Source organism: Hyla sarda, chromosome 3 (genome assembly GCF_029499605.1).
Source record: "Hyla sarda isolate aHylSar1 chromosome 3, aHylSar1.hap1, whole genome shotgun sequence".
Classification (NCBI taxonomy): domain Eukaryota; kingdom Metazoa; phylum Chordata; class Amphibia; order Anura; family Hylidae; genus Hyla; species Hyla sarda.
Window position 1 is genome coordinate 92,847,656 of NC_079191.1, and position 10,344 is coordinate 92,857,999.

At 41.7% G+C, this 10,344-nt stretch overlaps 1 protein-coding gene across 1 annotated transcript; it reads right to left on the reverse strand.

Annotated features, from left to right (window-relative positions):
• Window positions 1–568: 568 nt before the first annotated feature.
• On the reverse strand, window positions 569–2,658 carry LOC130360597 (uncharacterized). The gene is made up of 3 exons (XM_056563140.1): window positions 2,615–2,658; window positions 1,556–1,646; window positions 569–1,421 (listed from the first exon to the last, which is right to left on the reverse strand). Exons 1-3 carry the CDS (start codon window positions 2,619–2,621, stop codon window positions 686–688), a joined length of 834 nt encoding a protein of 277 aa, XP_056419115.1. The 5' UTR covers window positions 2,622–2,658; the 3' UTR covers window positions 569–685.
• Between the last annotated feature and the right edge of the window lie 7,686 nt (window positions 2,659–10,344).

Consider the following 10,344-nt stretch of genomic DNA (forward strand, 5'->3'; position numbering starts at 1 on the left):
CATAGATGAAATGAAGAGAGGCAAGATGGCCGCCGATTATATAGGGGCTGTGACATCACAAGGGTCAGTGAACACTGATAGGCTGCATCTCACATGTGGTTCAGGGTCAGCCCGCCTACCTTCATTTCCGCCGCTGTTTACCACCCTCCCATAATCCCCTGCCCCATGTACTCACATGTGGATCCGCCATCTTAGGTCTCCAATAGCCTGGAACGCTGTAAAATGGAGCTTAATGAAGCGATTTGTGTGATAGAATCGCGGTGATATTCGTATTCGTAGCGAATCAAATTTTCAATGAAATTCGTAACAAATTCGGGTTTGTCACCTTCGATTCGCTCATCTCTAAAAATGAGTGTTGGCAAGTATAGAAGCCTATCAGCTTTTTCCATTTAAGATGATTAGATAGATAATTTTGTTGTAGATAGAGTCACAACAGCATGAAATACGTAATAATTGTTTCTAAAATTTTTGATTTGTCTTTCTATATGTTTTTTTATATGACAAGAAATTCAAATAAAAATAAAAAAATAATTGATGAATGCATTTGCTTAGATTTTTTTTATCTGATACATTTATTTTAATAGTTACTACTACACTATAAGTAATAGTCCTTCTGGAACCAGTCCATCCTTTTGGTTCTGTATAATATCCGCTTATGAAGCTTCCACCTAAAATGAGGCTCCTTCTACTCAGTGCAGATGGGCTCTTCAGCATCCTCAGGCCTGCGGGTCATGTCGCTGGGAAGGATTTCTTCCTTGGGGAAGGGGCTGAAGAACCCTCTCTCTATACAGAGGGCTAGATGGGCTCTCATTTTGCTGTTATCATATGTATATGATGGATTTCCATTTTCAATAAGAAGCTCAACTGCATTGGCTATTGCATATAGTCCACAGTCAAGGTTGTTTGGCTGCCGTTCCACATCCAGAAATGTCACCACTTTTAGGGGATCATGAGCAACAGAACTGTAAATCTGCTTTAGCTGCCTCTCCCCTGCATGTGAAAGTGTTCTATTAATGCTGTCAGCAATAAAGATGTTACCATCTCTGAAGCAGGATGTGAATGCGTGACAACGATCGTCATCATAATGAACTTGGACGGAAGGGCCAAACGCTGGTAGAAATCCTCGTATTGCCCCCCAACAGGATTGCAGTCCATTTGCCGCAAATTGTGTTTGGAGGATCCTCTGGGAAGCGTCTATGATGTCATCAGTTATCGGCCTTTCATTACTCTCCAGGATTTCTCTCTGTTTTTTGGTGAGTTTCTCCGGAGATCGCCTTGGTGTAGGTATAGGCATGTTGTATGGTTGGACAGCTTCATGTTCCATTGATCTGTCCAAAATTTGGTCAGATTTGCTGGTTGTGATCTTATGGACAATTATTTCCCGTAGGTCAGCATTGTCTCTTTGAGCTTTTCTTTTATTTCTAAAAGGTAAAAAAAAAGTTTTTAAAAAAGTAAGAACATTTGATTAAAAATATTGTTTAGTAAAAGAGGCATATGTGCCCAGTTTTATTAGCTAATAGGAAATAATATATACAGTATATTGCCAGTAACTTACCGGATACAAACAGCCACTATACAACAAGTAAAACCCCACGATAATACTGCAGTCACTGCAGCCACCACAATAATCAGTGTTTTCACATAATCTGTTGGAGAAAAACAGAGAGAAAACTTTATTTATTGGCAACGTACAATGTGTGACCCATGTTCTATATGGTTTATTATTGTCTGAAATAATGATTTTAGTATTTTTTTACGTTTACGCCGTTCACCGCACGGGGACATAAACATTTGATAGTTCAGACTTTTCTGCACGCGGTGGTGTCAAATATGTTTGCTTATTTACTTATTTTTGTATTTTGTAAGGGGGACAGGCTTGTTCACATTTATTAAAACTCAGGGCATGCTGGGAGTTGTAGTTGGGTACCATATAGAGAGACACGTGCCTAGGGCAACAAGCCCCAACCTATGACTCTCTAGCTGTTGCAAAACTACAACTCCCAGCATGTCCTCAATGTCAGGGAATGCTGAGAGTTGTAGTTTTGTATCATAGAGTGACATATGTTAGGGAAGGTTGTCCTCTAGGGATTAAACCATTTGCCTATGCCTAGTCATTTTTCTAAGTATGGTCCCTGCCAGGGTGGGGACTTGCACTAAAATTGGGGGATTTGCGAGTCTTTTGCAAAAAAAAAGTCACAATGATAAATTCCTAACCACTGCATTTGCAGACAGATTTGACTACAGTGATTTCTCAGCCAGTTGCTGAGTGATGAAAAGGTGCAAAAAAAAAGTTGCACACAATAATGAAAAGAGCTTAAAATATGTCTTGTATTTGGTGCACAAAATGTCCTCCACATTTTTTGGCCAATTTCCCTTCCAGTATTTCTGTAATAAGTCTTCCCCAGTATGTTAGCTAAAGTGTTTCTGCACAGCTTCTGAGGTTTGTACATCTCCTATGTGTTTCCTGTTATCTCAATAGAATTCTTATTGCTAAAGGAGATCAAAGCAATTGGATGCTGTGCTGATGTATTACTCTCTGGTGTCAGCCAGCTAGGGGAGTGCCATATAGACATGAAATATAAAATATGTATTGCAGAAGATTTATATTACATACCTTCCATCTTGCCTTCCTGTCGCCACAAAGACCTCAGGCAGTCGGTCAACATTCTATGTACAGTACCTCAACATTGTGACATCATCACATGTCATCGTGCAAAGGAGAAGTTGACTGGATCTTACTATGGACTTTTTACATGTCTCTATGTAAGACCCTTTCACTTTTTTATGTTGTAGGAAATCAAAAAAATTTAGATTTTCCTCTTCAATCTGCACCCATCATCCTATAATGAGAATGTGAAAGCAGAATTCTGCTGTAGAAAGGACAGAAGGGTTTTGTGTGGCCCCAGCCATACAAACCTAACAAAACAGGTCGGGTTTACAATAGTAAATCAGGACCTATCTATACATCTGCACCATCATTTCACATTCATTTGAAAGTCGGGAACCTGTTCGCGTCCATAGCCAATTATAGTAAACACGGAAGATCTAAACCTCCAGAAATGGGGTTTGACCATGGACCTGAATGTGCCCCAACCCCCCCCCCCCCCCATATGCAAATATATAGGAAGATCGTGAACGTGAAATAACAGAGAAAGGGGAGGAGGGGCAGAGAGCACACTGTTGGCTGGAGGCAGGGGAGCTAATGCAGGGGGTACATGGCTTTACGACAGGAGGCTTTTTTGACATGAAAAAGTTAGTGTTGCATGTGAGTTGTTTCCCTACATAGCTGCAGTGTAGTCATTATATAACATACGTATGGATATGGTGTTACGTATTGCATAATTGGCATTATTGTTACCTGCATGCAAACTACAGATGTGACACACAGGTCGTTTATTGTATCACTGAGGGCGGGTGTCAAGTTAGGAGAGGGGGTTCATGGCCCCTCCCCTAAGTTGTGTGCTGGCTTTAGCAAGCCAGGGATTTTAATGTTTTTAATCTTCTTTTTGTGTGCAGTTGTTTGTTTCTAATACATTTTGTACCAATAAAATATTTTTCTAATGGATTATATTGGGTGTGCTACCATTTATCAGTGATGGCTTGTTCTGGTTCTGCATGTGAGTTGTTTCCAAACACAGATCCCCACCAATTGCTAGATAGAAGCAGGAGCAGCACTCAGCTCAGCGCTTCACTCCCCTCAGATCGCTGCTCTCCCAGTTTAGGTGCAGGAGTCAGGTTCTATATTAAGTCTATGGAGCCCAGCTCCTAAAACAGAGCAGGAAAACAGCAAATAAAACACAAATCTGCGCACTTCTCATGCTTTATCTAGCAATTGGTGGAGTCTGAACACCTAGAACCAAAACTGATCTAGACTTTTAACACATCTAATTCTTATTTGTCTTTCCTATCTTTCTATTCTGCCTGGATGTGTCCTCTATATTTATTTGTTCTATTTTTGGTTCCAGTTCACTTTTTTGTTTGCCTTTCCTGTATTAGGTGGGCCAGTGGGTCGTTTGTGAATTTTTAAATTTTTTTATGTTTTATTACCTTTTCAATTATACAACATATGGCAGAGTTATACAGCCAGTGTGTGTCAATTAGAGATGAGCAAACTTTAGAAAAATTTGATTCTGACGATTCGCCGAATTCTTCGAAAAAAAATCTATATTAAAATCGGCTATTTCTGGATTATAGAGAGCCTCAATAGGGGTGTAAAACACTTTTCTTTGTTCTAACACGCATATGGAGACGTCGGTGCTAACGTGCACTTTGGTACAAACCGACAGGCTCAAGGACTGGCCCACCTTCTCTTTTACAAAATTGTGCAGGGCTGGTACTGCCTTCTTCGCAAAGAAACGACAGCTTAGCACTCTCCACCTCGGCTCGGCACACGTCGCCGGTGAGTACTTTTGCCTGGACTTTCACAGTATCTAGGCCCTTGACAGATTAACAGGTTTATAAATACAGTGAAACAAGTGTATAATGATCAATGTATCAAAACTTTATTGACATGAATGCACACAAACATTTCAAAAATATTAAAATACAGGTATGAGACAAGAATGGGGAATATACATATGTCCAATGTAATGGGCATATATGTCCAGGGAAAAACCATTTACCAGACTTCTTCCGTGAAGACATCACTCCGGAAGAAGTCTTCCCGGATGAAGTCTGGTGACGAATCATCGGGTGCAGGAGGTCTATTACAGTCATCCACTAGGCATGTTACATACTGTTTACCTATTTAACTTTTAATGCCAGCTAGCTGCCATGTCCCTATTTTTCAGCATAGGGCAACTTACTAGGGTGTTTACATTTCTTTATGCACCTTATAGTCAAATGTTTACATATGCATTTACTCTGCACTTTGGCAATGATGTTGTTGCTGGACATTAATTAGACCTCCTCTATCCTCCTTTTCCTTAGTTTTTTCCCTGGACATATATGCCCATTATATTTGACATATGTATATTCCCCCTTCTTGTCTCATACCTGTATTTTAATATTTTTTAAATGTTTCTGTGCATTCATGTCAATAAAGTTTTGATACATTGATCTTTATACGCTTGTTTCGCAGTATTTATATTTATTAGCATATGATCAGTTGCCATTGGCGATTGCTGTCTTGTTTAGATTAACAGGTTAAAAACAGTACACTACTTAGATGTAGGTATGTGGTATGCACTCATGAGGGCAGAAATATGCACTACAGTACACTTAAAAAAGTATCTGAGTACAACACCAGCTGGTGAGTACTTTTGCCTGGACTTTCACTGTATCTAGGCCCTTGACATATTAACAGGTTTAAAATAGTACACTACTTAGATGTAGGTATGTGGTATGCACTTATGAGGGCAGAAAAATGCGCTACTGTATGCTTAATAAACGTATTGGAGTAAAACACAAGCCGGTGATTACTTTTGGCTGTCCTTTCACAGTATGTAGGCCCTTGACAGATTAACAGGCACAAAATAGTACACTACTTAGATGTCCGGATGTGGTATGCACTTATGAGGGCAGAAATAAGCGCAACAATACACAGAAAAAAATCTGTATTTGTTACGCCGAGCGCTCCAGGTCCCTGCTCCTCCCCGGAGCGCTCACGGCGTTCTCCTCTCTGCAGCGCCCCGGTCAGACCCGCGGACCGGGAGCGCTGCACTGACGCTGCCAACGGGGATGCTATTCGCATAGCGGGACGCGCCCGCTCGCGAATCGCATTCCAAGCTACTTGCCTGTCCCGGTCCCCAGCTGTCACGTTCTGGCGCATGCGGCTCCGCTCTCTAGGGCACGCGTTCGCCAGCTCTCTAAGATTTAAAGGGCCAGTGCACCGCTGATTGGTGCCTGGCCAAATCACTGTAATTAGCTCCCACCTGCTCCACGCCTTTATAACCTCACTTCCCCTTCCCAGTATGGCCGGATCTTGTTGCCTTGTGCCAGAGAAAGCATTTTGTGTATGTTCCTAGCCTGTGTTCCAGAGCTTCTGCTGTTGCCCCTGACTACGACCCTTGCTGCCTGCCCTGACCTTCTGCTACGTCCGACCTTGCCCTTGCCTTGTCCTTTTGTACCGCGCCTGTCTCAGCAGTCAGAGAGGTTGAGCCGTTACCAATGGCTACGACCTGGTTGCTACCGCCGCAGCAAGACCATCCTGCTTTGCGGCGGGCTCTGGTGAATACCAGTAGTAACTTAGAACCGGTCCACCGGTACTGTCCACACCAATCCCTCTCTGACACAGAGGATCCACCTCCAGCCTGCCGAATCCTGACAGTATTTTTGTAAAACAGCAGCCGGTGAGTACTATTGCTTGTATTTTCACAGTATGTAGGCCCTTGACAGATTAACAGGTACAAAATGGTACACTACTTAGATGTACGTATGTGGTATGCACTGATGAGGGAAGAAAAATTTGCTACAATACGCATTAAAAGCTCTGTATTTTTGTAAAACACCAGCCAGTGAGTTCTATTGCTTGGACTTTCACAGTATGTAGGCCCTTGACAAATTAACAGGTACAAAATGGTACACTACTTAGATGTACGTATGTGGTATGCACTGATGAGGGTAGAAAAATTTGCTACAATACGCATTAAAAACTCTGTATTTTTGTAAAACACCAGCCGGTGAGTATTATTGCTTGGACTTTCACAGTATGTAGGCCCTTGACAGATTAGCATGTACAATATGGTAGACTACGTAGATGTAGGTATGTGGTTTTCACGTATGAGGGCAAAAAAATGCTCTACAGTACATTTGGAAAACGTATTTTCATGAAACAACAGCCAGTGATTAGTTTTCCCTGGCCTTTCACTGTATGTAGGCTTGTTACAGATTAAAAGGTCAAAAAAGTTCACTACTTAGATGTAGGCATGTGGTATGCACGTATGAGGGCAAAAATATTAGCTACAGTACACTTGGAAAACGTATTTTCATAAAACACCAGCTGGTGATTACTTTTGCCTGGAGTTATATTTGCACAGCAGCAGGACACAACAGTGCAGCACTGCAAAAAAAAATTGCACTATGTCACAGTGTATTAAGAATGGTGTGAACTGCTGGTTATTATACCATCTACAGATTAGTATAAGCAGCAGATGATTTCTTGTGGCAAAAATACACAGAATTGCGCTGAAAAATCATTCCTGCCTCCTGTGATACAGTTCATGAAGTTAAGGCAGCTTTTTGATATGTATGAGGCAACAAAAAAGCTATCTGCCCCTCTCTGATTGAATGCTGAATAAAGTGACTGGGAGGATAATGGCGTAAAAATCCTTCTCAGTGAGAACAAGCAAAGCACTGCGCTGCTCTCTGTCCACAACGCTGATGTGACTAGCAGTTGGCAATGGAACGCTGTGGCATAAGCAATTCAGCGTGTCTGTGTAACACACAGAGACACGCAGCTGTCCTCTCTCTCTGCAGTGTATAGCATGAAATGAGCAGCCTCCAAATGGCTGCCAATAATATAGGGCTGTGGTATCACAGGGGTCAATGAATGCTGATAGGCTGCATCCTGCATGTGATTCAGGGTCATCCCGCCTACCTCCCTTCCCGCCTTGCCTTCCCAGCATCCCCTGGCCCATTTAATGACATGTGGATCCACCATTTTAGGTGTCCTGGGCCTAGAACGCTGTAAAATGGAGTTTAATGAAGCGATTTGCGCGATAGAATAGCAGCGATATTCACATTAGTTGCGAATCGAATAAATCCTGAAATTTGTAACGTATTCGGGTTCGTCTGCTTCGATTTGCTCATCTCTAATGATAACTGTTATGCACCTGTATGAGGGGCTGTCACAAACTGGATGTGGATCCTTCACCTGTGTGGCTGATGACTCGAACCGTATCGGGGAGCGGAGTCTAAGGTGCCGCTGGTCTTCACCAGAGCCCGCCGCAAAGCAGGATGGATTTGCAGCGGCAGGCGACACACAGGTCGCTACCCCGACACGGCACGACCACACAGGTAACTGGGCAAGGCGAGGTACATGAGGATGAGGCAGAGGCGTAGTCAACGTAGCAGAAGGTCAAGGCAGAAAATCTGTTGTAGATGACTGGTTTCAAGAGGGAAACATGGAAGGAATTCGGGATCCGGAGGGAGGAGGGCAGATGGAGAGAATAGGCCACAGGATTGAGTCTATTCTTGACTTTATAGGGACCCAAATAGCGAGGACCAAGTTTATAACTGGGTATCCTGAACCAGATATATATATATATATATATATTTTTTTTTTCTTTATTTTAATAATAAAAATTTACAAAAATACATTGTACCATTCAGATATAACAACGTCACCAATCAAGAAACGAAAAAAGACAAAAGGCCAAATAGCCATACTTATACTTGTTTACATCTGAGAAGTATACCTAATCATCATCAGTGGGTCCTGTGTAGTATCTTAAATTGTGTAATTTTATGTTCCATATTACGAGAAACCTTACTAATATTTTGGGCCATAATGTCCCACTCATCTTCAGACACAGTACCCACTATCCCAGACCATTTTTCTTTAATTCTATCGGTCCCCCTTACTTCAATAATCTTATTTAATTTCTTATACAAAATTGATATTCCTTTTTTTTTTTAAAGTGTTGTATTTGGGTTAGTGCTTCTATCAAATTGTGTTTCTGTGCTACATATACCTCCTTATCTATCGTGTTATGGACTGCATGGCTAACCTGCCAGTAATACAGCCAATCATTGTCACTAATGTCATACCCCCTTTTTATGTGCTTAAATGAAAAAAGTTGTCCTTTATCAAATATTTGTTCCAGTCGTTTTATACCCTTACTATCCCAAAAAGTTGACTCACAATCCACCAATTCTTTGAATTTGTTGTTACCCCATAAGGGTGTGAACCCAAAACTATTTTCTATGTGTAATTCTTCCTTTAATCTTTCCCATACTTTTCTATATTTGTGCACTAGCGTCGTGTTATTTGAACCATTCCCTTCATAATCATCTAACTCCAACACCTCATATATATTCTCTTTCTCCTTATCTACTACAATCTTCTCCAAATATCTAGAATTCCTCCAATTCACGACTAATAAACAAGAACGTTGGGCATGTCCAATCCCCCCCTATCTCCAGGGGCCATAAAATATCTGTACTTCAAACGGACCCTTTTTCTTCCCCATAACAATCTGCCCAGTATCACTTCTATCTTCCGGAACCAGCCCTTGCCGATCCACATTGGCGAGGCACTAAGGAAAAAAAGGATCTGTGGGAGGACCACCATTTTTACTATCGCCATCCTTTCTGACATCGAGAAAGGCATTTTAATCCATACTTCTACTCTCTTCACTAGACTATTTAATAGGGGGCGTATATTCGTATATTGTTAATCACAAACCTATCATTTGTGCCTGCTATTTTTACTCCCAAATAGGGGAAACATTCGTTTTTTTTTAGCACGGATAGTCTTCCCGCCATCTCCCCTATATCTTCATCCAGGGGGAGCATAGTAGATTTACTCCAGTTTATCTCCAACCCAGATAGAGGGGCAAATACCTCGAAGAGCTTAATGATACGATGTATTTTTTCTTGTGGGTTAGTTACAAAAAGGAGGATATCATCTGCAAATAATAAGATCTTATTCATTTCTCTGTTTACACCAAATCCCTCATAGACATTGTTATCTCTTATCCAAGCTGCTAGGGGTTCAATATAAATTAAAAATAAAGAGGGTGAAAGGGGGCAGCCCTGCCTTGTTCCTCTACTAAGTTTGAATGGGTAAGAGGGGATTCCATCTACCACTACGCTCGCCTCCGGATTAGTATACAATAACTGAATATAACTCAAAAGTCTCGGGCCCACCCCCACCCTCTTCAAAACTTCCCAAAGGTATCCCCACTCCACCCTGTCAAAAGCTTTAGTAGCATCCAGTGACAAAATGGAGCGGGGGCCCCGGGATCCACTCTGGATTGCCTCATACACCTGGTGGATATTGTCGTGGACCGTTCTTCCTGACCTAAATCCTCCCTGGTCGTTCTCCACCACTACCTCCACCACTTTATCTAATCTCCTTGCTAATACTTTCGCTATTATCTTCATATCCGTATTAAGCAAGGAGATAAAGCGATATGAACCCAGATCCAAAGGATCTTTATCTTTTTTCCTAATGAGTCTGATATTAGCCTCACACATTGATTTAGGGAGAACACTACCCCTCCAGGATTCATTAATGATACCCAGCAGTTTTGGAAGTAGCAGGGTTGAATATATGCTATATATCTGGAATGGAATACCATCGGACCCAGGGGATGTATTCCCTTGAATTGATGCCAATGCTTCCTCCAATTCCTGGAGGGAGATTGGGTCATCCAAGGAATCCCTGGCATCCTCTGTCAG